The sequence below is a fragment of the Phocoena phocoena genome, chromosome 2 (assembly GCF_963924675.1).
Source record: "Phocoena phocoena chromosome 2, mPhoPho1.1, whole genome shotgun sequence".
NCBI lineage: Eukaryota > Metazoa > Chordata > Mammalia > Artiodactyla > Phocoenidae > Phocoena > Phocoena phocoena.
The window spans coordinates 138,405,520-138,432,369 of NC_089220.1; the positions used below are offsets into that span (position 1 = coordinate 138,405,520).

Genomic DNA, 26,850 nt, shown 5'->3' on the forward strand with positions numbered 1-26,850 from the left:
CCCTGAGGGTAGAACTCATGGGTGGAAATTGTAATAGGGGTGGGTCACCCTGACTCCATCTTGAAATATATTGAGCACAATTGGAGCTGTCCAGCCATGGGTGGGTCACCCCGTGAAGGAATGAGCACTTCCTGTTCGATTAGAGGCTGAAGACCACCTGTCCCGGCCACATAGAAAGGATTTCCGGCAGTGAGGTCATGATTGCAAAACCCCAAAGCCATCAGTTCTGAAGGAACCAAAAGCAGTCATTTGGTCCACTGTGCTATGTGGAAGAAGCAAATAGGATGCAAAAAGGATTACAACTCCATGAAACGCAAGTAGATGCCTAAGGAAAAAGACCAGAAGGAAAACTATCAAAACACGAATAATGGTTGGATTAGGATTGAGGATTATGGTGATTTATTTTCTCTAGTTTCTTATTTTCCAAAGTTTGGTAGGGTGGTGATGTTGTTTTTGAAGCAAACGCAGTTTTATTCTTTATAGAAAGTCATCTAGTCCAACCCTCATCCCAGGGCAAGAAGCCACCCTGTAACCGCTAAACCCTCTCCAGTCCCCACGTTCTGAGGGGCTCACCCGGGCCTGACGCCAGGGAGGTGGGAAGAGAGTGGCGCTGGTGGATGCCTGCTGAGTGCCAGACCCTGGGCTGGGTACCAAGCCAGAGACACAGCCCCCACCCTCCAGAAGCGGGGCCTGCCTGGCACCTTATCCTACTCGGTCTCTGAAACAGCGGTGGAGGTGGGTCCTGTGTTATTAGAGCAGGAGGTGGCCGAGTTAGGACTGGGACCCAGGTCTGGGGGTCTCCACTGCACGTTGCTGGAATAGGAATTCAGGGCAAGCAGGCAAGCTGCCCATTCAATCCCATAATCTGATGGAATAAAGGTCAAAGGCCCAGCAGGGCTGGCAACCGTGGGACAGAGTCTAGCTGAAGAGGAGGTGGGTTTTCCTGTGTTCAGCTATGGGTCTCTCTCTCTCTCTCTCTCTCTCTCTCTCTCTCTCTCTCTCTCTCTCACATACACACACACACACACGCACACACGCAGCCTCAGCTCAGGTTCAAAGCACTAGCAAGCTTACTTTCTCCCATCAAGCCTCCTAATAATTCTCTCCTAAAAAAGCCGATTCCTTGATGATGAACCCAACCTCACACACATGGCTCCCACAGAAGCTCCACTCACACACCCCTGCCTTCACCCAGCATCCACTTCCCACTCTCCAGGCTCCTCCTTCCCTCCATTTCAGATGCCCCCTTCCCCCTTCCTCAGTCCCAGCTACCCAATCCCCTCGCCACAACTAACTCTGCCTCCCATGGAGAAAGGCCTCCCTGTTGACGGACTGGCAAAGTCCATCTCATCACATAAAGGCTCAGTGAGTCCTGGAGACACTTGGAATCCAGACAGAATGGAATTTCTCCCTATTTTCTTTACAGCTGAGAAAACACACGCAAACACAAGAGCATATTTATTGCGATATTTCTATCCCAAAGTTTGTCTTAAAAAAAAAGAAGAAGAAATAAAATTAGTTTCTCTGCCCACACCCCGCCTCCCCCATGCCCACTCCCTGCCCTCTTCATTCCTGGCCGAGGCCAGGGAGAAAAACAGAGCGGGCCCAAGCCCCACAGAGAACCATTGCCTCCCGGACAATGTCAGGCTTGTTCAGAGAGTGAGGAAAGAAGCACAACTCCGAAAACATACACAGAACTTCCCCGTGAAGGGTCTTCCTGAGGGAAGAAGAACAGGCAGCCTTGTGTCTGGACACGGTTTCCCTGAGGCTCTGGGAAGAGGGGGGCCCGCAAGTCTAGCCCCCTCCTCACAGTGGAGGAGACACCTGACTGTTTTAGCCTCCGGGGGAATATTTCCTGGTCATGACAGATCACACTGGACCTGAGAGAGCCAGAACCTGGAGCCCCAGAGATTTTTCTTTTTGAAGACAGCCTCTAAGGAGAAACATCCCTGAGGAGAAGCAAGGGCTGCTTCTTAAGCCTTTGGGATTTCCCAGACTTCCCACTCATTTTGTGCCTCATGGCTCCATCTCTGTGGCCCCAGCAGCACCCGTACAGACAGCCCTTCATCCCTCAGGTGCCCAATGTATGTGGAATGAATGAAGGATAGCAGTGGAAAGATCACTCAAATGACAGACTGGGGTCACCCAAGAGGGTCCCCAGAGTCCTGGGCCCTGCCCGCCCCTCCCACACAGATTCCAGAGATGGGGACCACGGGAGGCCCTCATCCTCACATCCATCCGGCCCCAGCTGATGGTGACTGAGCCAATAGCGACGCCTGCTGGGCCATCAGACGCTGACAGAGTTGAGGTCAGGGACACTGGCTGCAGCCTCAGTTGGGCATTACTCTCAGCCTCTGAAAGCTCCCTTCTTGTCTTTAGTTCCAGGCTTCCTCCCTCCTTCCGGCGGAGCATGCAAACACTCATTAAACCAAGACTAAACGCTCACAGACTGAGAGGAGGGCAGGGAAGGTGCCAATGCAGGTCCATCCAACAGAACAGCTCAGTAAACATCCTCGGGCACGTGTCATGGGGTGCAAGTCACAGGTGTCGGCAGTGTGACTGCCCACATCCTGGCTGCACGTTAGAACCTTCTGGGGAGCTTTTAAAATGTCTAAGGACCAGGCTGAAGCCCAGGTGATCTCAATGTGCAGCCAAAGCTGAGAACCACCGCTCTGGTTGATCTCTTGGAACTTCAGATGGGTTTTCTTGGGGTCTACCTGCACTTGCCCACTTGGAGTCAGGATCCCAGTAATGCAGGGGATGCCCTTCAAAGATTAGTATACTTAGCGTGACAGTTTTCCAGCAGACGGCAATAAGGAAAGTTTGTTTCTGTAATTCACATGAAGTCATTGTTTGGGCCAGCAAGAGGGCTCCAGGGATCCTGGGCTCTCATTTCTCTCCTAAATTATTAATCTGTCCATCCCACAGAGCTCTCTGGGTGAGCATCCTTCCCCTGACTTGAACCAGGCCCCTGAATTGTGCCCCAAATCTTGGAGCATCCTCCATCCTAAAACACACAAGATTCCTGAATTTGAAATTGGTGGCAGGTCCAGATTTCATCAGGGAGGTTGGGTAACTCATGTCACTTTTCTGGGCCTGGGGAATTGTGTTAGTCAGGGTTCTCCAGAGAAATAGAACCATTTGGACGTGTGTATACATATAGAAAGAGATTTATTCTAAGGAATTGGCTCACATGATTACTGAGGTTTTTGGCAAGCTAGAGACCCAGGAGAGCTAGGGTGTTGTTCCAGCCTGAGTCTGAAGCCTTGAGACCCAGGAAGAACCAATGTTTCAGTTCGAGTCTGAAGGCAGTTTGAAGGTCATCAGGCAGGAGAAATTATCTCTTATTCGGGGGAGGTTCAGCCGTTTTGTTTGACTCAGGCCTTCAACTGATTGGGTGAGGCTCACCCCCATTAGCTGGGCAATCTGCTTTACTCAGTCTGCCAATTTAAAAGTTAATCTCATCCTTGGGACTTCCCTCGCAGTCCAGTGGTTAAGACTTCACCCTCCAATGCAGGGGGTGTGGGTTTGATCCCCGGTTGGGGAGCTAAGATCCCACATGCCTCACAGCCAAAAAACCAAAACATAAAAAGCAGAAGCAATATCGTAACAAATTCAGTAAAGACTAAAAAATGGTCCACATCAAAAAAAAAGAAAAATCTTTTAAAAAAATGTTAATCTCATCCCCAAACACCCTCATAGACCCACCCAGAATAACGTTTGACCAAATATTGGAGCCCAGTCAAGTTGACATAAAATCAACCATTGCAGGGATCCTTTAGGATGAGCCTTTGTTGGTCAGAAGATGAGAGGTTCCCTAGAAAAGGTAGGAGGAGGTTTCCAGCCTCACACCAGTAATTAAACTGAGAAATCCGTGAAGGTTTTGTGAGGAGGGGACTCTTGGAGAAGATATCTCTCGAGTCACATGCAGCTTCCTTACCTTTTTTTTTTTCATTTTTATTGGAGTATAGTTGATTTACAATGTTGCGTTATTTCTGCTGTACAGCAAAATGAATCAGTTATACACATACATATATCCACTCTTTTTTTAGATTCTTTTCCCATATAGGTCATTACAGAGTACTGAGCAGAGTTCCCTGTGCTTATACAGTATAGCCTCTTTATCCAGATGCAATTTCAGATCCACAGGCCAGGAGTTTATCACACTTGTCATGTGACACATGACCCTCAACCTCACTGTATCTGAACCTCCGAATAACTCCTCTCTTCCAGGTGAACTATGACCACTTTACTCTTCGTGTTTCTGACTCTGAGAGTCATCGCAGCAGCCATCTCAGTAGAAGTTTCAGGTGAGGACATTCCCACTCATGTCTCATCTCCCTAGCAGGCACTGAGGACTGGACTCTGAGGATGGGGGAACCGAGCCTAGTCCTGCCAGTCCTGGTGCTTACTCTGGGCCATCACTCTAGAGGCCCCTCTTACCCTCCTCCAGCCCCAAAGCTCCCTAAAGAATGAGGAATCTGTAGGGCCAGTGAGATGTGTCCGCTCAGATCTATGCTCCCTCTGGGTACCCAGAACACCCAGAATTCCCTGTCCAGCTGGACCCAAGTCACTTCCAGGGCTTCATGGTTCGTTCCTCTGAGTCCATCCTCCCATGGAGGAACCATGCCTCCAGTCTGAGAGGTGAAGGGGTGGCTGTCTGAGTGTAGACAGGGCTGGGATGTGAGGACTGGGGTACACACAGACCCCTCAAAGTGCAGAGCTGTGGTGGGAAGAGAAGGGGCCCTGATTTCCCCTCCTCCAGCTTGGCCAACATATCTCAATGCAAAACTCTAAGGAATCCAAGAATTCTAAATTTGAATCTGGCTTTTCATTTTGAAAAGTATCACTGTCAAATAAGAGGATAGAACATGTTTTACTTAACAATCTGTTGGCTTGATTTATAGCTTTTAAATATTTAGACATATGGTCCATGGGTCTCCATCTGTACTCTTGCTCTGGGACCCCTGGCTATAACCTGGGGTGGTTTGCCCACACAGACCACCCAGTTCACGAGGGTTGGTTGAGAGCTTTCAAAACTGTAGAGCCAGGCGCTGCTGTCACTTCCAGCTGTCCCCAGAGAACCACCGCCACTAAAACCACACTGTGTCACGTGCTAGGGTTGAGTATCAGAGGGAGGTTTCTGTGAAGGGCCTGGTGGTGACCGGCCAGGACATCAAAAGGTTAGAGTTCACCCCAAACATTTCTGGCTCCCCTTTCCCTGCCTTGTTATGTATCTGCCACCCACAAATACCTGAAACATTTTTATTTTCAACCTCTAGGTTCTCCTGGAAAAAAAGATTCAATAAGTGTATGAATCTCCATGAAAGGTGCTATTTTTTCAAAGGCACCTTCTTTCCAATTCCAGGAAGATCTTTGACTTCTAACAGGATTTGGCAGACAGGCTGCATCTTCCCTATCAATGCTCTCCATGTGTTTTTGTGGGGTCTAATCATATCCCGCCCCACCCCAGTCTGACCCTTTGCAGACTTAATCGTCTGATCCCCTCTGATGCTTCTCCAGCTATAGGCTCCCGATCCCCCAACAGCAGGAGAGCATGATTCACCCTTCTGCAAGGTCAGGATGGAGCCTGAAGCAGACCTCCTTATAGCAGGCCTCGCTATACTCCTTAAGTATTGGATATTTTTATATCTTAGCTTAAAAAGTTGTGTGGATATTTTTTCCTCCCTAATTTTTTCTATCCCCAGATAATTTTTTACCAATTTTTGAGTCAAGCTGTCATTCCAGGAAGATGGGTTCTGTTTATCCTATGGCTTGGCATCGCTTTGGGTACGCCAGTTTGAGAAACAGAGAGGTGGTCTCCCCTCTGAAGCTTCCCCTGCCCTCCTCTGCAGCCCTTTCTGGCTCCATAGTTCCTGTCTTGAGGCACAGAGACCAGAGGTCTTGAGAAAGCTGCTCTGGAAAGGGAATTCCATATGGCGCAGGATAGACACCAGCACACTCGTGGGACTTTGTCATTTCCAGAAGCACTGACAGGGAGGCTGGGTGGTCCTCTCTGGGCACTAACAGGTCTGTCTCCCACCCCCGTGTCTCCCGCACAGACCCTGACAACTCGCTGAGTGTCAGCATCCCTGAACCGTCCCCGCTGCGGGTCCTCCTGGGGAGCTCCCTCACCATCCCTTGCTACTTCATCGACCCCATGCACCCCGTGACCACCGCCCCCTCCACCGCCCCCCTTGCCCCAAGAATCAAGTGGAGCTACATTTCCAAGGAGAAGGAGCTGGTGCTGCTGGTGGCGACTGAAGGGCAGGTGCGGGTTAACAGTGCCTACCGAGACAGGGTCACGCTGCCCAACTACCCGGCCATCCCCAGCGACGCCACCCTGGAAATCCAAAACCTGCGCTCCAATGACTCTGGGACCTATCGCTGCGAGGTGATGCACGGCATCGAGGACAGCAAGGCCACCGTGGAGGTCGTGGTGAAAGGTGAGAGCCTCCTCCCACAGGGGCCCTGCTTCACCTGCAGGAAGAACCAGAATGGCATCCTCTCTCGGGCCAGGCTGTCTGGCTTTCAAATCCCAGCTCCTCACCCTGATGGTTTGCACCTCAGTCAAGTTACTTAACTTCAGTTGCTTGCCCTGTAACACAGAGCTGGTAACATCACTCTCTCTGGAATTTAAATGAATTAAATTCTTCAGGGCCACAGTCGCATGAAAATGACAGTCTATTCTTCCCATCAATCCTGTGATTCAGTTGCCTTGTGATCATCCCCATTTTGCAGACAAGCAAACTGAGGTTAGGTGACTCGCCTGAATGAAGTTTCCCTGGAAGTGAGCCAGAGCAGTCTCCTGACTCTCTACCCAGGTGTCTTTTCCCTCCCCCATCTCCAGTTCCAGAAGCCAAAGAAAGGGATGAGGACACCCTGGTTCCCTTGCTCTCGATGGACCAAGGAATATGGTTGTCCTTGGTTGGCTCTAGGACTTCAGTCAGCACCAGATTTTTTCTGCTGGGTGACTCTCCCAAAGACGATACACTCCTGCCTGTGCCTTAAACAGGATTCCCACTGGGATGCCCCTGGGCTGAGGGTGCATGGAGCTCTAAGTGTCTCTTTCTGCAAAGCAAATATAGGGACCTGGAATGGCAAGAAAAAATTATAAGGAGACAGATTTTAGTTCAAGTCAAAGAACTTTCTGATTATCAGAATTATCACAGGTTTCCAAAATGATGCCTTGTGAGGTAGTGAGCTCCCCATTACCGGAGGTGTTCCAGGAAAGGCAGAAGGACCACATGCAAATGTGGAGACAGGAGCCACCCATCAGCTAGGGGCCCGACCAGATGGCTCTACATCCCCTTGACTCCTGCCCTAATTCTGCAAGGGCCTGGGTGACGGGAGGCTGTGCCTGACCTGCTCTCTTGCCGTCTCGTGTCTTGCAGGCATCGTGTTCCATTACAGAGCCATCTCCACACGCTACACCCTGGACTTCGACAGGGCGCAGCGGGCCTGCCTGCAGAACAGCGCCATCATCGCCACGCCCGAGCAGCTGCAGGCTGCCTATGAGGACGGCTTCCACCAGTGCGACGCCGGCTGGCTGGCAGATCAGACTGTCAGGTGATCCCCAGGCTACCGTAGGAGTAGGGTGGGTGATGGGCTGGAACGTTGAACAGTACTGAGCTGGTGCCAGCCAGACACAGAGCCCAACCTCAGCTGGGGCTGAAGGGATGCCTTGACCAGTTCTAGGTCAGGCCCCGATGACCTGTCCCAAATCCTTGGTCTTCTGTCCTGCGGTGGAGTGAGTGGCCACTAGCAACTTTGCGCTCCGTGAGCATTTTCTCCATGCAAGTTACACATGATTATTTTTCCTACTCATTTTTCCCTTTGCCATGATTTCTTCACTTACATCTTTTTAAAACTTTGTTGTTTATACATTTTTGTAAACCACTTTACATTCAGTTTGTCTTTAATAAGGCAAGACATACGTAAATTAAGCTTCTTGGTGCATTTTTCCCTGAGCACAGCTGCTGAGGAATAGGTTGTGCAGCAGGACAGTCAGAGCCCTGCCTTCAAGGGACTGCAGTTGTGTGATCAAGCCTGTAAAAGCAAGATGAGACAATTCTTTGGGGATGGATCAGAGCTCTAAATGCAAAAGCCAGAACCACAAAGCCACAAGAAGAAAACAAAGGGAAATACCTTTGTAATCTTGGGGTAGGCAAAAGATCTTAGAACACAAAACCCATTAGCCATTTTTTTTTAAAGCAAGATAAGACAACAGCCTAGCATAGTGCAAGAGCCCACACCTCAGCCTCAGAAAGAGCTGGGCTCAAATCCCAACTCTGATACTTGGAAGCTGTGTGACCTGGAACAAATTGCTTAACGTCTCTGGGCCCCAGTTTCTTCCAGTTTAAAATAGAGTTGTAATAGCACCTCATTTGGTTGATGTGAGACTCAAATGATACAGAGCAAGGGTCTGCAAACTACGGCTCATGGGTCAAATCCAACCCACCCCCTGTTTCTGTAAACAAAGTTTTATGGGAACACAGCCACTCCTGTTATTTTGTCTGTGGTTTCTTCATTCACACTACAATGGCAAGGTCACAATGAAGACCCTATGGCCTGTAAGACCTAAAATATTTACTATGTGCCCTTTTACAGAAAAGATTTGCAAGCTCCTGATAGAACATGTTTGGTACCAATAAATATTCAGTAAAGGGATCCGCCTTTAATCACCAGTAACAGTGAAAACATATATCTTAATAAAGCTGGGGAAAAAGCTGTAGAAACAAGTAGCCCACAGATCTAGGCAGATCTCAGCAAACACATCAGTAAGTCACCGTTTCCTCCCACAAGGGAGGAGGATACAAGGGCACGGGCCACTGGCCCCCTCCATCCCCTGACTGTCACATCCCTACTTTGGGTTCCTGGCAGGTACCCCATCCACACTCCAAGGGAAGCCTGCTATGGGGACAAGGATGAGTTTCCCGGTGTAAGAACCTACGGCATCCGTGACACCAATGAAACCTATGACGTGTACTGCTTCGCAGAGGAGATGGAGGGTGAGGCCACCGCCCCCCACCTCCCAAGAGCCGGCTCCCCAGTCCTTTCATCCTGCTGACCCTCAGGATCACAGGGGCCTCCTCCTGGGCAGGGCTTTGCTCAACACCCACTTCCTCCCCGCCCCTGCCCCGCCCCCCTCCCTGGCCCCCAGCCTCATCATGCCCAGCGTGGGTGGGGGAGGGAAGGGTTAAGGAAGGAAGTGTCTGGCCCCCTCACTCTCCACGTTGGGGGAGGGCCTCAGTGGACCCAGGTACCTGCAAACTGGGCCATCACTGGGCCCAAGAATATTTATAGCTGGTCTCTCACCTGCGACTGTTCTTCCCAGCCAGGACCCCTGCTGCTTGACCAGCCCATCGCTGTCCCAAGCTCCACTGCACAATTAAAGCCCAGCTCAGCCTTGTCACCCTCACAAAGGACCCCCTCCCACCCAGGCCACTCCAGGGAGAGCCTATCAGAAATGTCATTCCCAGGAGAGCTGGCTTCCCAGCCACCCTCTCTCAGCTTTTGTGCTGCCAGCCCCCAGCCCTATCCAGCCCACTCCAATGGGCTAGTTCTGGAGAGCACCAGGGGCAGTGAGAAGGAACCTATAGTCTTTCTCTGGTTTGTAAAGGGAGTTAAGTTTGATCACGGTCAGAGCTGAGCAAGTTACCCAGGCAAGTGGATGGCACCCCTTCCCGCATCAGCACTGATTCACCCATTTTGACATTGCAAACTCTGCACCTCCACCCCTACCCCGAGATCACGGCTGCGCCCAGGCAGGAGAAGGGCTGACAACATGGCCACTGTGAGGCAGGGAACGTCCCCAGCTTCCTCACCACCGTGACCCCTTTCCTCATTCTCACCCCAGGGCCCAAGCCGGTAGATTGAGTAACGAATATTTGTGTTCCCACTTTGGGCTAATTAAAGACACTGATTAGGGCCAACCAGAGCTGCCACTGAGCAGGGACAGACAGAACAACCCCCGGGAGCGATGCCCACCACCCTATCCCTCCCTGCAGCACAACCTTGCTACGTTTTCAAAAACAGTAAAAAGAGCCCACAGGCCCCCACCATTGCCCTTATGGACACTTCAGGGCCTAGAGACCCCAATTTGGGAAACACTGCTATTAGGGTCAAAGTCTGATGCCTGCTTTTCCCATCAGAATGTGGAATTGTAAAAAGGAGTGCTCCAGTGACTTCCCTGGTGGCCCGGTGGTTAAGACTCTGCACTCCAATGCAGGAGCTGTGGGTTCGATCCCCGGTCAGGGAACTAGATCCCACATGCCTCAACAAAGATCCCATGTGCCGCAACTAAGACCTGACGCAGCCGAATAAATAAATATTTTTTTAAAGATCAGTTTAAAAAAAGGATTGTTCCAGTGGGCAATGCTTGACTCATAGGAGAGATGCCCCTGTGGTAGGAAGTTCCATAGAAAAGTGTGGGCGAAGATGCTTTCCGGCAGGAGTTTCCTCCCGGGCCTCACATTTGCTCTGCACTTTCCTCACTTCTTTGTCTTTTTGGCAGCTTCTTTATTGGTCCCTGTTTTAGGAAACTGACATCACCCCACCCAAAAGCCCATAGGAAGTGGAGGGCAGGATCTGAAATACAGACATGTGGGACCAGAGCTTTGAGAAGTTAGAGGCCAAACCCCAAGGAACCACATGGATCTCCCTGGGGACATGGGGCAGGCGTGGGAGGGAGCGCCTCACCCTGCTGGCTGTGTCTTTCGCAGGCGAGGTCTTTTATGCAACATCCCCGGAGAAGTTCACCTTCCAAGAGGCAGCCAATGAGTGCCGGCGGCTGGGCGCCCGGCTGGCCACCACGGGCCAGCTCTACCTAGCCTGGCAGAGTGGCATGGACATGTGCAGTGCCGGCTGGCTGGCCGACCGCAGCGTGCGCTACCCCATCTCCAAGGCCCGGCCCAACTGCGGGGGCAACCTCTTGGGCGTGAGGACTGTCTACCTGCACGCCAACCAGACGGGATACCCCGACCCCTCATCCCGCTACGACGCCATCTGCTACACAGGTGGGCTTGGGCTGGAGGCCGGAAAGGGGATCGTGCCACCGAAATTCGGGCCCAGAGGATGAGATCTTAGAATGGGGGGCTGGTTTCTACCCCCTCCAAAGGACCACTGGGTACCTGAACCCCTTGTCTTAGCACCCCCTATTTTCACGGGTTCCTAGGGGAGCTAAGGTAGAAGCACTGAAGGCTGCAGCGTACCCAGCCTTAAAACTAAAACTAAACTAAAACTTTAAAAAATGTTTTTATCTTATATTTTACACAGTCTAGGTTATACTTACAATTAAGTGCTAATTATTGGAGGGGAAAAAAAACAATGAATAATTTGGAGTTGAGTAAATTTTATGACAAAACTGGTGCTAGCACAACAACATAGCTCATTTCATGTTTAACTTCCACAGCCTAATCTTACATGAAGAGGGTTACTTGTGCAAAAATAATTAGAATTTCCCCCAAAACTTCTCTTAACCTTTCAATATTCCTACCACCCTGTTTGAAGTTCTAGCATCCTCATGGTTGCTCTCTTTGTTAATTACTAAATGGCTTGTTTCTGCCAGACCCCCATTTGCTCATGACTGAGGCAGGCAGTTCTCTCATGGCACCTTCATCAACTTCATGAGCCCCTGCATCCTTGGGAAGATTTTTCCATTTCTTATTGTAGCGGATTTACATTGTCCGGTTGGCTAGTTATAACATCAGATGGTCAACAGATACTCACAAGATAGGTAAGGAGACAACTGGCTGGCATTAATCAGGAAGGGATGTTGGAACAAGATGGCTTTGCAAGCAGTGAGCTGATTGGTCAGTCTTGTGCTCTGGTGACTGCATTCTCTTACAGTCTGGAAATCGTGGGCACCCCTATAATAAATACTCAAATCGTTGAGGACTCCTGCAATGGGCCTAGCCAGGTACCAAGCACACAGTAGGTGCTTTCCTTCCTTAGCAGATGAGGAGGCAGTCCGTTGCTCAGCTCCCCCAGGCCAGCCCCAGGCTGAGCACTAATGCCTGTCTTTAACCCCCGGCCCCAGGTGAAGACTTTGTGGACATCCCAGAAGATTTCTTCGGGGTGGGTGGTGAGGAGGACATCACCATCCAGACGGTGACCTGGCCTGATGTGGAGCTGCCTTTGCCACGAAACATCACCGAGGGTGAAGCCCGAGGCAACGTGATCCTCACGGTGAAACCCGTCTTTGACGTCACCCCTACTGCCCTGGAGCCCGAGGAGCCCTTCACTTTTGCCCCCGAAGTAGGGGCCACCGCCTTCTCTGAGGCCGAGAACAGGACTGGAGAGGCTACCCGGCCCTGGGCCTTTACCGAGGAGTCCACACCTGGCCTGGGCGCTCCGACGGCCTTCACCAGCGAGGACCTCGTCGTGCAGGTGACCGCAGCCCCAGGTGCAACTGAGGTCCCTGGGCAGCCACGACTGCCAGGGGGTAAGTGCCCGCCCCTCAGGGGGCTACATCGAGGGTAGGTGGAAAGAGCTTGGCCTTTGGGTCTTCTATACCTTTAGCTTAACCTGGGACGTGGGACAAGCCTCCCTCCTCTCAGACTTGACTCTCCTCATTTGTGAAACAAGGGGGATGGGCCAGACCAGTGATACCCATGCTCTTTTGTGTGTCTATCGCTCTTTTGTGTGTCTACGGCTCTTTTGCCACAAAGCATTTCCTTCCAATGAAGTCATAGGTGGTATATATCAACAGGTGGAGGTGAAGTGTGATGGAGAATGGGGGCTCTTTTTCCCAGGGACCCTCCTAACCCCATCAGGCACTTCCACAGAATAGAACCGCTTGAGGTCGGCTGCACTGGGTGACCCCTGGGCCTCTCACAGCACTGACCCTCCAGGACAGGGGTCAGCAAACTGGCCCATGGACCAAATCCAGCCCATCCTCTGTTTTTATATGGCCCATGAACTAAGAGTTAAGAACCTTTTTAAATACTTGAGGGGAAAAGTCAAAAGAAGAAGAAGATTTTGTGACATATAATGAAAATTATATAAAATTCAAACTTTAATGTCTACAAATAAAATTTGATTGGAAAAAGAACCACACCCATTTGGTAACATGTTGTCTGTGGCCATTTAGGCTGTCATGGTAGGATTAAATAGTTGTGCAGAAACCATTTAGCCCATGAAGCCTAAAATGTGTTCTGTCTGGCCCTTTCCAGAAAACGTTTGCCACCCCAGTTCTGGGATGATGGTGTTTCAGGTGCTTAATAAGTGTCTGGATGATTGGAATGTCACATCACATAAAGCCCAGCTGGTCCCCAGACTCAAGTCCATGATCAGGAAGGACATACTGGGGTGGCCTCCTTAAGGACCTTGGTGGTGTCCCCTCCTGGAGGAGGGGCAAATGGACACTGCCATCCACCATCACACCCACGATACCACCAAGTGAGATTTCAGCCTGAATTGCCCAGATTAATACAGTATGTTGAGAAGGAAGAATTGTTTAGAAGTTTTGGAGTAACACCAACAGTAGCTGAGTCCCAGGGTTGGCCCAGGGCTGGAGAGACCCTCACTGTCTCCACGCGGCCACCACATGGGAAGGTGCCAATGGACACATGAACAGCTAACCCAGAACAGGACAAGAACAGGGGCAGACTCAGATTGGGGATCCACAGCTGTGACATAAACTGGCCAGTCATCCAGGGGAGTGTCAAAAGCAAATGTGTGTCCAGCTGAATGCAATGGGGGAGGCAGAGTAAGTAAGGGCTCCAGGATAAGCTGTGTGGAGCCCAGACCCTTTGGGAATCTGGCAAAAGCTATGAGCTCACTCCCCAGAAATACACCCGGTGCACCCACACAAACTCTTGTGGCCACTTTCAGGAGAACCACCCATCCCCTGAACCCTGGACCCTGGGCCAAGTGGAAGAAATGCAGTGGTTGTTTGATTTCTTCCTTATCCTTCTCTATATTTTCCAAATGCTCTGTAATGATTGTTTATTCTTTCCACAATAAGAGAAAATGCATTTGTTTTCAAGAGTAATGGGGAAAATGAGCAGCCTAGGAGTGGGGAGTCCAGAAAGGAGGGTTGGGAAGACTTACGGCAGAAGAGTCCTAGAAGACTCTCAAGGGGGTGGCTTTCAGGAGTGGTTTGAACAAGCAGAGAGGACTAGCTTGACTAGGAATCAGATCGGGAGTAGGAAAGGAAGGAGGGGATGAAGGGAGGTCATTCCTCAAGGAGCCGGGGCTCCCTCCATACCTGCAGAGCCTTGAGAACCAGGCACCATGGTCACTGGCATTGTGGCATCTGGTCCATGCCTTGAGCCTGACCTGTCTCTCCTTCTCTCCCTCTCCTCCCCACCCAGGAGTTGTGTTCCACTACCGCCCGGGCTCCTCCCGCTACTCGCTGACCTTTGAGGAGGCCCAGCAGGCCTGCCTGCGCACCGGGGCCGTCATCGCCTCGCCCAAACAGCTCCAGGCCGCCTATGAAGCAGGCTACGAGCAGTGTGACGCTGGCTGGCTGCAGGACCAGACCGTCAGGTGACAGACTAGCTGGGTTTCCCTCCTAACCCAAACCCAACCATGAGAGGTCAGGCTTGGGGAGCCAGAGCGGGCACCCACCACACTGCATGCCCATTAATTAGTGGTTTCTGGCTAATCCCTTAATTTCTCCCTCAGAATCAAGGCATATTCTGAGACAGTGGGGATGGGCCTTAGGTGACATTAACTCCTTGGTCATTTCACCTCAAGAGACAAAGAGAGAGCTCCTTGTCAAGCCCCGCAGTCTTCCCCAGCTTGGCCCTTCCATGCCGTGGGCTTTCTTCTGAAGCCAGGAATCCCCCAGCGGCCCCCAGACCCTTCCCCCAGCCACACAGGGAATGAGCTGCCTGAGAGGTTCCTTCCTGGTTTGAATCCCACTGGACAGCAGAAAACACACCCTGCCCAAGTCCCCAAGTGACCTGCCGTCCACACTCTGAGGCCCTGCATCCCCAGGCCCCAGAACAGGCCTTCATCCGCCCTTCCCATCCTCCTCTGCAGATACCCCATTGTGAGCCCACGGACCCCATGTGTGGGTGACAAGGACAGCAGCCCGGGGGTCCGGACCTATGGCGTGCGACCACCATCAGAAACCTACGATGTCTACTGCTACGTGGACAGACTCGATGGTACAGACCACGTTCTCACATTTTGGTCTCTAGACAGGCAGGGGGCTGATGGGGTGACACAGAGAAGAGGGAATTACCATCCACCTAATCCCATTCCCACCTGGGCGGGGAGCAGGGGAAGGATCCTGTTTAAGAAAGAAGGGCTTCCCAGCCCGTCTCTCAGGTCAGGCCCCTCCTCTCCCTCCCAGATGGTTCATGTGGATTCCCCAGCATTGCGGGGGAGCGTTGGTTTCTTGAAAAAGCAATAAGTTCTAAGGATAAATGAATTAATTTACTTATACCAAAACGTATTACATACACCTTCTGCCTCATGGAGAATCCCAATGCCTATGAACAAATCAAAGGCTCTGACAAGTCCTGCAGTAAAAAATATCTCTTTAACTCTGCTTAACCAAGCATCGCCCAAGCTTAGTTAAACACAGACCCTTGGGGCTTCCCTGGTGGCACAGTGGTTGAGAGTCCGCTTGCCAATGCAGGGCACACGGGTTCGTGCCCCGGTCCAGGAGGATCCCACATGCCGCACAACGGCTGGGCCCGTGAGCCATGGCCGCTGGGCCTGCGCGTCCGGAACCTGTGCTCCGCGACGGGAGGGGCCACAGCAGTGAGAGGCCCGTGTACCACAAAAAAACAAAAAACACAGACCCTTGTTTGGTCTTATTTCATTTCTTTTCATTTCAATTAAAATCACCAAATTACCGTTCCAGTGAACCCAATTTTGGAAATGCTCGTATTCAAGAAAGATCTCAACATTGCCACTCACTTGTTTTGGGAACTGGACAAGTTACTTAACCTCCTAGGCCTCAGTTTCCCCATCTATAAAATATGGCTGATTTATGCTTATGTCAGACTTTTTTGAGTATTAAATAAGACGTGTATGAAAAGTGCCTGGTATAAGCAGGTTTTCAGTAAATGTGAACTTCCTTCCCCAAAATCAGACAGAGACCTGGGTATTGTTCTGGGTATTGGGACCCCAACCCCCAACAGGGGCTACAGGCCCCACCTCCTGCCCTCGATGAGCTCACAGGGTGGGGATGACAGTGGGGCGGGTGGGTTGGCAGGTCCATAGCATTCAGTGCTCAGTGACTAAGTGCTGTGGTTAGGGGGAGCACGGGGTGCCCAAGGGAGTTCTTCTCTTAGCCAGAGGAGAGGGTGTCTAAGTGTGACTGGAGAATCCAGAAAGGTGGGAAGGTTCTTCCCATGGTGAGAAACCAACTCATCTTACTTCAGCTGCCCTGCCCCTGGGTGAGCAGAGGCTGCTCTGGCCGTGAGGGTGGAGGGTCACACCTGCCATCTGCCTCTGCCCCCAGGGGAGGTGTTCTTCGCCACACGCCCGGAGCAGTTCACCTTCCAGGAAGCACAGGAGTTCTGTGAAACCCAAAACGCCACACTGGCCACCACGGGCCAGCTCTATGCTGCCTGGAGCCACGGCCTGGACAAGTGCTACGCTGGCTGGCTATCTGACGGCAGCCTCCGCTACCCCATCGTCACCCCAAGGCCTGCCTGCGGCGGGGACAAGCCAGGTGTGAGAACAGTCTATCTCTACCCCAACCAGACAGGCCTCCTGGACCCGCTGTCCCGGCACCACGCCTTCTGCTTCCGAGGTATGTGCCTTCACCTCTCCTCTGGCACCCCTTCTGTCTGGGGTGGTGACTCCCCCGGCTCATCCCCCCTGACCTCCGTCCATCCATCACAGCAAAGAGGAAAAAGTCAGTTTTTCTGGGCAGGGGCAGCTCTGGAGATAGCATGACCTTAGACTTTGACCCCAAGGCAAGCACATCCTTCTAAAATGCTCCCAGAGACACATAGAGATAAGTGAGTAAGAACTTGGGCTCTAAGATCAGGCAGACCTGAATTTTAATCATGGCTCTGCTGCTTAGTAGCTGTGTGACCTTGTGCAAGTCACTTAACCTCTCTGTTCCTCTGCTTCATCTATAAAATAGTGATACAATAGTTTTTACCTCAAAGAGTTGCTGGAAGGACTAACAAGGGTAGTGCACACAGAATGCTTGGCATAGTGCCTAGGACATAGTAAGTGCTCGATAAATGTTACCTTTATTATTATAAGTAAATAACACACACACATATATATTCATATACTGTTTTAATTTGTACACCTTTGTCAAATTTTCACCTTCTAAATATTTCTGTGATGAGTTTAGTCAAATTATTATTCTTCACCAAGCACCAAAAATTCACATTTTAAATTTACCCATGCTGGGTACTCGATGCCATGTTACCAGAGTTCTGAGAGTGATGTCATCAAACAACTCAGTGGGCATGGCCAAGGCCTTGCTGGGTTCTGAATGGATGAGTTCTCACAAGGTCCGTGGGTCTAGATGCACTGCCTAGAATGTAGATTGTGGTAATGGCTTGTGCCATATTTTACATATTATACATCAAAACTCAGTATATTTATAACTGCCCATGAATCTGTAATTATTTCAAAATAAAGTTAATTTTAAAAAACCCTGAGAACCCCAAAGTTTCCCAGACTTTCAGGTCCCCTTTTAAAACCTAATTCAAAGAAAGTTCAGTCCCACTCTGCCAGCCTAAGCCAATCCCCTCCCAGAGGATTTGATGAGGCTCTTGTCCCAGTACCCTTCTCCATGCTCTGGGAATTAGAAGCCAAGCCAGTTAGCCTCCCAGTAAATTCCTCCCATGCATCTCCACCATCCATGCCCAACCCTCTGTAAACTCAGCCTCTTATATAACTGCCAAGAAGTTTGGCTTCCTTCCCAATCGAGCCCACTAAACCAGAACAATTACCCCCAGTCAATGAATCCTGCCTTCAGCCATCAGTGCCAGGATGGCTTCATGCATTTTAAATAGCACTCTCCTGATTTTGATCCAGACACACTTGGAATATAATTTCTGTCCCCAAGAAAAGCAGCATCATTGCAGTACTTGAGAGCAGAGAGTCTGGCACCAGATACTTGGGTCCAAAGACTAGATCTATCACTTAGAAGCCACTGACACTGGAGAAGTCACTTACCTCTGTGCCTTAGTTTCCCTATCTGTAAATGAGATAACAGTATCTGTTTCACATGGCCATTGTGGGATAAAATGATTTTATATGCATAACACCTTTAAACAACGCCTGGCAGGTATAATAGATTCTGCAGAAGAGGTGCCCCAGACCACTCTGAAATAAAGTGCCAATGGTGTGTGCATATCGATATAGCTGATGCAAACGGCTCTTATTAATTGAGGACAAGAGCCATCCTACTGGACTGGGTTGGGTGGTGGGAGGCCAAGGACCAGTAAGGTTTGTGCACTGGCCTGGCCCACCTCAGGATCCCCTAGTTCCCCTCAAGAAGGGCCAGCCTGGATTGGGTCACTGGTAAGAAGGAACCCTCACCACCCACATGCCCTTTAGGCATCCCAGCGGCGCCCTCTCCAGGAGAAGAGGAGGGTAGCACACCCACAGAGCGCCCTGAGGTGGAAGACTGGATCACTACTGAAGTGGGGCCCAGCGTGGCTGCTGTCCCTGTTGGGGAGGAGACAACTGCAATCCCAGACTTCACCACTGAGCCAGAAAACCAGACGGAATGGGAGCCCGCCTACACGCCAGCGGGCACTTCCCCACTGCCAGGTCTGTGTGGCTCAGGCTCCGGGCCACGTCCCAATGCGTCACACGCCTGGCAGCCTAGGGTGTGCCCCGGTGGGGGGAGGGCAGGGTGGTCTCCCCCTGGGACTTGTGCTCTGTTTCCCCAGCCCTTACACTAGCTAAGCGTGCCGCTGTGGGCAACTTTGGCCACCTCAGCGGGCCTCTAGGACCAACCCCAAGGGAGAGAAAAGGCAGCTTTGTTCATAAAACACACCTCTTTCCCTCTCTCTCTGTCTCTCTCTTTCTCCCTCTCTGTCTCTCTCTGTCTCTCCGCACTGTCTTCCAGCTACGCACCCCAAATGCCCAGCACTGTGTCAATCAGAGGGCTCTCACTCTGTGCTCCTGCATTTACACCCCTACTCTCTAACCTCTTAAAAACTCTCTTGCAGGGGGAGCTCCAGTAGAGGGGAAAGGGCCTGGGAGGGGGTGGCTGTGGCAGTCTGACTGTGACCTGTCTCCTTGCCCCACTTCTCCTTCCGTGTCCCTCTTCTGGGCCAGACGTCCCCAGTCAGAACTTGCTGAGCAACATCTGTTATGATTAAATCAGATGGGATTTGATGGGATGAAATCGGAAGACCCCCAAACCCTATTGGAAAAAGTGTTTTCTAGCCATAAGGTTTGGGAAATCCTGGCTTACAGGAAGATACAGATTTCCCCCACTGCAGACCTTCTCAGAGCCTTGGATATGCTAATATGCACTGTAAGGCAGAGCGGGTCAATATATTCAGTGTGTGCCAAATGAATCTGATCAGCGGGTCTTTTTTTATCATGGAGCATTTTCATTTTTTGTAATTTATTTATTTATTTATTTATTTAGGCTGTGTTGGGTCTTCGTTGCTGCACGTGGCCTTTCTCTAGTTGTGGCGAATGGGGGCTGCTCTTTGTTGCAGTGTGTGGTCTTCTCAGGGCTTCTCATTGCAGTGGCTTCTCTTGTTGCAGAGCACGGGCTCTAGGTGCACGGGCTTCAGTAGTTGTGGCTCGTGGGCTCTAGAACGCAGGCTCAGTAGTTGTGGTGCACGGGCTTAGTTGCTATGCAGCATGTGGGATCTGCCCGGACCAGGGCTCGAACCCGTGTCCCCTACATTGGCAGGTAGATTCTTAATCACTGTGCCACCAGGGAAGCCCCTTCATGGAGCATTTTTAACATGGCCCACTTTGGGTAAGGCTGAATTAGAGCAATGCACAGTAACCTGTGTGCACCTTTTAGAGTCAACTCGCCCAGGGGTACATGCATTTGAAGAAAGGAATATATCAAAGCTTCCCACTAATTTATCCAGTCATTCAGTGCACAGTTCTCAAGCAATTTGGCCACACCAAGTGCTCCTCTGGGTACTGGAAATGCAAAACCAGAAGGTAAAGGTGCATCAGTGGAGCAGGTGGGATTCTAACCCAAAGACCTCACCCAGCAGCCATACCTGCTTGAGGCCCTTTCCTTGACCTTCACGAGGACAAGAATAACCAAGGCCTCTTTGGCATGAGTGTGTGGCTTGGCACAGGACTCGGGCAGCCACTAACAGGAGTTATCCATGGGAGGGGACTCCAGTGGCCCCATAGAAATGTTTTCCAATATTTCTTCAGTTCCCCACCACCTCGCTGATTTGAGCCTTACCAGGGAACCATCTCTACTGCTATTAACTCTGTATCTTTTTCTTTAAATTGACCTCCTTTTGAATAGAAATGTAGATGTATTTCAAAGAGAATCGTTATATCATATCTGTAAGTGTCTATTTTCTGATATGTGGTATATATATATATATATATATATATATATATATATATATAAATATATAGGGTTGGCCAAAAAGTTCATTCGGGTTTTTCCATAGCCTCTTACTGAAAAACCCAAACAAACTTTTGGCCAACCCAATACATGTATGTGTGTGTGTGTGTATATATCCATTTAAAATCGTCTTACATGTCACCACTGCTATATCGCACTCCCCACCCCCGCTCCAGGATTCTCCTTTAAGTGAGAGTAGGCTGTAAACCTGCCCACTGGGACCCAGTACCTTCTGTGCTCATGTTCTCTGCCTGGGAAATTAGCCCAAAAATACATGCAAGGTATAATCCCAGCTAGTTATTTTTAAATGGCAAAGGAAACAAGACAGAAAGAAAATGATGTAACCATGATTATTTAGGATGGTGGGGTTTTCTTTTCTGTTCTTTTCTTTTTTTTCTATATTTTCCAAGTCCTCTGTAATAGGGCTCTCAGAATTGAAAAAGTTCACGTATTTTTGCAAACATCACCTGGCCCTCTCAGCCTCAGAGGGATGGGTCCGGATTAACAATTCCCACTTTCAAGGAGTATCAGCATGGTAGGGAGAGCTTATTAAAACGCATAGTGTGGGCTTCCCTGGTGGCGCAGTGGTTGAGAGTCTGCCTGCCACTGCAGGGGACACAGGTTCGCGCCCCGGTCCTGGGAGATCCCACATGCCGCAGAGCGGCTGGGCCTGTGAGCCATGGCCGCTGAGCCCGCGCGTCTGGAGCCTGTGCTCCGCAACGGGAGAGGCCACAGCAGTGAGAGGCCCGCGTACCGCGAAAAAAAAAAAAAAAAAACACATAGTGCCATGTCCCGCCCCAGAATTCCTAAGTCAATGGAGCTGGGGTAGGATCTGAGAATTTGCTTTTCTGTCAAGTTCCCAGGTGATGTTGGTGCTGATGGTCTGGAGACCACACTTTAAAAATCATGGTTTTAGATAAATGAGGTAATAATGTGGAAGTACTTGAAAAGTGACCTTGACTGTCTTCAGTGCCAGCCAGTCCCCCACCTTCTGTAACTAGTGTGAATGGCACCCCCTAGGGTCTCACAAAGCATAGTCTGAGGGTGGCGGGGAGTTTCCTGGTCCCCATCCTTCCCAAGAGGCTGTGCAAGGTTCCATTAGAAAATGTCTGGACACATCTCTGAGCACTTGAGAGAAAAGTTTTACTGTGGAAGGAATGGAGTTCAGCTTCTCTGCATGAGCTTAAAATGGGGCAGAGTTACTAAATCCACACCTCATCTTTCTTCTTCCTTTCCTCCAGGAGTCCCTCCTACATGGCTTCCCACTAGCACAGCAACAGAGGAGAGCACAGAAGGCCCTTCTACAACGGAAGTGCCCTCAGCCTCAGAGGAGCCATTGCCCTCAGAAAAGCCGTTGCCCTCAGAAGAACCATTCCCGTCAGAGGAGCTATTCCCCTCAGAGGAACCGTTCCCCTCAGAGAAACCGTTCCCCTCAGAGGAGCTGTTCCCCTCAGAGGAGCCATCCACACTTTCAGCCCCAGTGCCCAGCAGGACTGAGCTGCCAGGCTCTGGGGAGGTATCTGGGGTGCCTGAAGTCAGTGGTGACTTCACAGGCAGTGGCGAAATTTCAGGACACCTAGACTCCAGTGGGCAGCCCTCAGGGGAAATTGCAAGTGGGCTGCCCTCTGAAGACCTTGACTTCAGTGTGCTCACCCCTACAGTGGGCTCAGGCCTGCCTGTGGAAAGCGGACTGGCTTCAGGAGATGAAGATAGAATTACGTGGACCACCACTCCTAAAGTTGACAGGTTGCCCTCTGGAGGTGAGGTCCCAGAGGGCTCTGTCTCTGGAGTAGGGGACCTCAGTGGACTTTCTTCTGTAGGTGAGGATCATCTAGAGACCTCTGCTTCTGGAGTAGGGGACCTTAGTGGACTTCCTTCTGGAGAAGGTCCAGAAGCCTCTGCCTCTGGAATAGAGGATCTCAGCAGACTTCCTTCTGGAGAAGGTCCAGAAGCCTCTGCCTCTGGAGCAGAGGACCTTAGTGGACTTCCTTCTGGAAGAGAGGGTCTAGAGATCTCTGCCTCTGGAGTAGGGGACATCAGTGGACTTCCTTCTGGAGGAGAGGGTCTAGAGACCTCTGTCTCTGGAGTAGAGGACCTCAGTGGACTTCCTTCTGTAGGTGAGGATCATCTAGAGACCTCTGCTCCTGGAGTAGGGGACCTTAGTGGACTTCCTTCTGGAAGGGAAAGTCTGGAGATCTCTGCTTCTGGAGCTGAGGATCTTAGTGGGTTGACTACTGGAAAAGAAGACTTGATTGGGTCAGCTTCTGGAGTCTTGGACCTTGGCAGAATACCTTCTGGAACCCTAGGAAGTGGGCAAGCTCCAGAAGAAGGTGGCCTTCCCTCTGGATTTAGTGGTGAGTATTCCGGGGTGGACCTTGGAAGTGGCCCATCTTCTGGCCTTCCTGACTTCAGTGGACTTCCATCTGGGTTCCCAACTGTCTCCCTAGTGGATACTACATTGGTGGAAGTGGTCACAGCCACCACTGCAGGTGAACTAGAAGGAAGGGGAACCATTGGCATCAGTGGTGCTGGAGAAACATCTGGGCTGCCCTTCAGTGAGTTGGACATTAGTGGAGGAGCAAGCCGACTCTCTTCAGGAGCTGAACTCAGTGGCCAGGCATCTGGGACTCCTGACATCAGTGGGGAAACATCTGGACTCTTTGGTGTCAGTGGACAGCCATCAGGGTTTCCTGACATTAGTGGGGGAACATCTGGACTTTTTGAGGTCAGTGGGCAGCCATCAGGGTTTTCTGGGGAAACATCTGGTGTGACTGAGCTTAGTGGACTGTCCTCCGGACAACCAGAAATCAGTGGAGAAGCTTCTGGAGTTCTTTCTGGCAGTGGTCCACCATTTGGCATAACCGACCTGAGTGGAGAAACGTCCGGGATCCCTGATCTCAGTGGGCAGCCATCGGGGTTACCAGGGTTCAGTGGGACAACATCCAGAATCCCTGACCTGGTTTCCAGTGCCATGAGTGGCAGTGGTGAATCTTCTGGCATTACATTCGTGGACACCAGTTTGGTTGAAGTGACCCCAACTACATTTAAAGAAGAAGAAGGTTTAGGGTCCGTAGAACTCAGTGGCCTCCCTTCAGGAAAGGCAGATCTCTCAGGCACATCTGGGATAGTGGATGTCAGTGGACTCTCTTCTGGAGTAATTGACTCCAGTGGGTTTACACCCCAGCCTCCAGAATTCAGTGGCCTGCCAAGCAGAGTAGCTGAGGTCAGTGGAGAGTCCTCTGGAGCTGAGAGTGGGAGCAGCCAGCCCTCCGGAGCATATGACGGCCGTGGACTTCCATCTGGTTTCTCCACTGTCTCTCTTGTAGACAGAACTTTGGTGGAATCTGTAACCCAGGCTCCAACAGCCCAAGAAGCAGGAGAAGGGCCTTCGGGCATTTTGGAACTTAGTGGTGCCCCGTCTGGAGCACCAGACATGTCTGGAGACCATTCAGGACTTTTGGACCTAAGTGGACTTCAGTCTGGACTGGTAGAGCCCAGTGGAGAGCCATCAAGTACTCCATATTTTAGTGGGGACTTTTCTGGCACCACTGATGTAAGCGGAGAATCCTCTGCACCCACGAGCACGAGTGGGGAGGCCTCAGGACTTCCAGAAGTTACTTTAATCATTTCTGAGTTCGTGGAGGGTGTTACTGAACCAACTGTTTCCCAGGAACTGGGCCAAAGACCCCCTGTAACATACACCCCCCAGCGTTTTGAGTCCAGTGGAGAAACCTCTGCATCTGGGGATGCACCAAGGTTCCCCGGGTCTGGGGTAGAAGCAGCATCAGTCCCAGAATCCAGCAGCGAGACGTCTGCCTATCCTGAGGCTGAGGTGGGAGCATCTGCTGTCCCCGAGGCCAGCGGAGGCACTTCCAGGTCCCCTGATCTGAGTGGAACCACCTCCACCTTCCATGAAGCTGATCTGGAGGGAGCCTCAGGCCTGGGAGTGACAGGTAGCACCTCAGCCTTTCAGGAAGGCCCCAGGGAGGGCTCGGCTGCCCCGGAAGTGAGCGGAGAGTCAACCACCACCTATGATGTGGGCACAGAGGCATCAGGCTCACCTTCGGCCACTCCCATGGCTTCTGGAGACAGGACTGAAATCAGCAGAGACCTGTCTGGTCACACCTCGGGGTTGGATGTTGTCATCAGCACCACCATCCTGGAATCCAAGTGGACTCAGCAGACCCAGAGCCCTGCAGAGGCGCATCTAGAAATCGAGTCCTCAAGCCCCGTGCACTCAGGAGAAGAGACCCAAACAGCCGAAACACCCACCTCCCCAGCTGATGCTTCCATCCCAAACTCTCCAGGAGGGACAGATGAATCAGAGGCAACCATGGCAGGTATTGTTGGGATTATTTTCCTTTAAATGGGTTTGGGTAGTTCAGACTGTAGCCGTGTAGATTCAAGTTCTGAGCACAGATGAGCTGTGCAGCCTCAAGCAATTTTCTTAACCTCTCTGAGCGTCATCTGTAGCACGGGAATAGTACCAAGAAAGATTAAGCAAGATATAAACATGTAGAGAACAAGCGTCCTACTTTGCACACAGTGCACACTTGTAGATTCGTGATTATTGTTACAGTGGAGTTACATGACACAAACATTTATATGTGAATTCAGCTGTCTGTACTTGGCACGGGAGGCACTATTTAGATAGTGCTGGAAATTCTGCTTATGCCCCTTTCCCATGGAGTGAGTGTGAGATGAGAGGATGAATCTGCTGAGGACATTTATGCCCCCAGCATTTGCTTTGTGCAGGGTGAAAACCTGCACAGTTCAAGGAACTATGAAGTGTCCTTTTGGCTGCGTCCTGCCTTTAGACCCTGCCTCCCCACCCTCACCCCGTGCGGGTGCACTGTAGTGATGGCCTCACCTTGACACAAACCTGGCACTGGGCACCGGAGGCCGATGATTTTCCTTTGCTTTTTGCGTTGGGATCCCTTGCCTCCCCCTGTGTACTGAGAGACCTTCCCCGGTCAGAGAGCCCCCAACCACTCCCAGATGCTGGGACTCAGGAGGGACAGGGTCCTCAGAAGCGTGTTGACCCAGAACCAGCCTTGTGGGCTTCTGGGGCCTCGGGCCCCACCCTCGAGGTCGTAGAGGCTGTGCTGTACCCCAGGCATCTACATTCTTGATGCTCAGCCTCTCCCCGGGGGTTGCAGACCCCACCACCTGTGCCAAGGAGCCCTGTGGTGCTGGGACCTGCCGGGAGACAGAGGGACACATCATATGCCTGTGTCCCCCTGGCCACACTGGCAAGCACTGAGACATAGGTAAGAGCCTCGTCGGCCATGGGGGGTGCAGACAGAGGGGTTGGGAGGAGGCAACCAAGGTCAGTTGGGGCTCAGGCTTCTCACACTGGGAAGGAGAGTACACAGTGACGTGCTGGGTAGCAGGCACAGGGTAAACACGGCACGTCTTTCTAGAGCGTCCGGTCTACATGGAGGTTTAGGAAAAAAAAGTCAAATAATTAAACTGAGAAATAGTTCGTTTTTTTTGTCAAGCCAATGATTGTTTTATGAAAACGTGCTGGAATTTTGAAGATAAAACTTGAGACTTCAAAGAAATGTTGAGCTAGGGTGTGTGCTGAGGAGACCCCGTCATGCCCCACAGCTCCCGGGAGGGAATCGCCATGGAGGCTGTCTTGCGTCATGCAGAGTGGAGCCCTCCAGGAAAGACCCTATGGTCCCCTCCATGCTTGCGTCTGGGCGGGGTTTGGGTCCCCTTCTGGCCCTGAAGGAGATGACACAGACAGAGCTTGTCACTCCCAGCTCCAGGATTCAAGGCACTCCAGGTCAGCTGTGATTCAAGGCAACTCCAGGTCAGGATTCAAGGCACTCCAGGTCAGCTGTGACCCAGCAGTGCCCTACCCCTGGGCACCCACCCCCCTGGGACCCCTGTTTGCCCAAGCAGCTTGTGGGATGAGTGAGGAGCCTGGGAGATCCTCTGATTGAAGGTGGTCCTGAAAACAAGATGATTAGAATCTACCTGTCGCTCCCTGAGCACCTTGAGGCCTGTGGCCATGAGGACATCTCAGCTCATGAACATCACCACCCTTGAGAAAAGAAACGCCCGGTCCCCTCCAAGCTCAGATTCTTGGGTTAGCTCTCTGCGCTGCTCCCAGGCCCTTAGCCCCGCCCTGTCTGAGGTCAGGCGTCAGAGACCCAAGGCCTTCCCTAAAAGGGCTTCATACCTAGGACACATGCAAAATACCTTTACATCATACACAAAGAAGCATTCTGTGTTTATAGACATTAATATATATGCAAAATAACACCTCATAATACATTATATACTCATAATATAAAGATGCTGTATCCTTGGCACTTAGACAGGAAATATATATG

General features: G+C 51.1%; 1 protein-coding gene across 1 annotated transcript in view; it reads left to right on the forward strand.

Moving 5' to 3' along the window:
* Positions 1–4,240: 4,240 nt before the first annotated feature.
* The window catches only part of ACAN (aggrecan), a 35,145-nt gene continuing 12,535 nt past the window's right edge, over positions 4,241–26,850 (forward strand). The window contains 12 exon segments of the mRNA XM_065871766.1: positions 4,241–4,310; positions 6,063–6,446; positions 7,395–7,569; positions 8,884–9,011; positions 10,725–11,018; positions 12,041–12,445; positions 14,319–14,493; positions 14,992–15,119; positions 16,427–16,720; positions 18,496–18,711; positions 21,748–24,846; positions 25,666–25,776. Coding sequence (XP_065727838.1) covers positions 4,241–4,310; positions 6,063–6,446; positions 7,395–7,569; positions 8,884–9,011; positions 10,725–11,018; positions 12,041–12,445; positions 14,319–14,493; positions 14,992–15,119; positions 16,427–16,720; positions 18,496–18,711; positions 21,748–24,846; positions 25,666–25,776 — 5,479 coding nt within the window.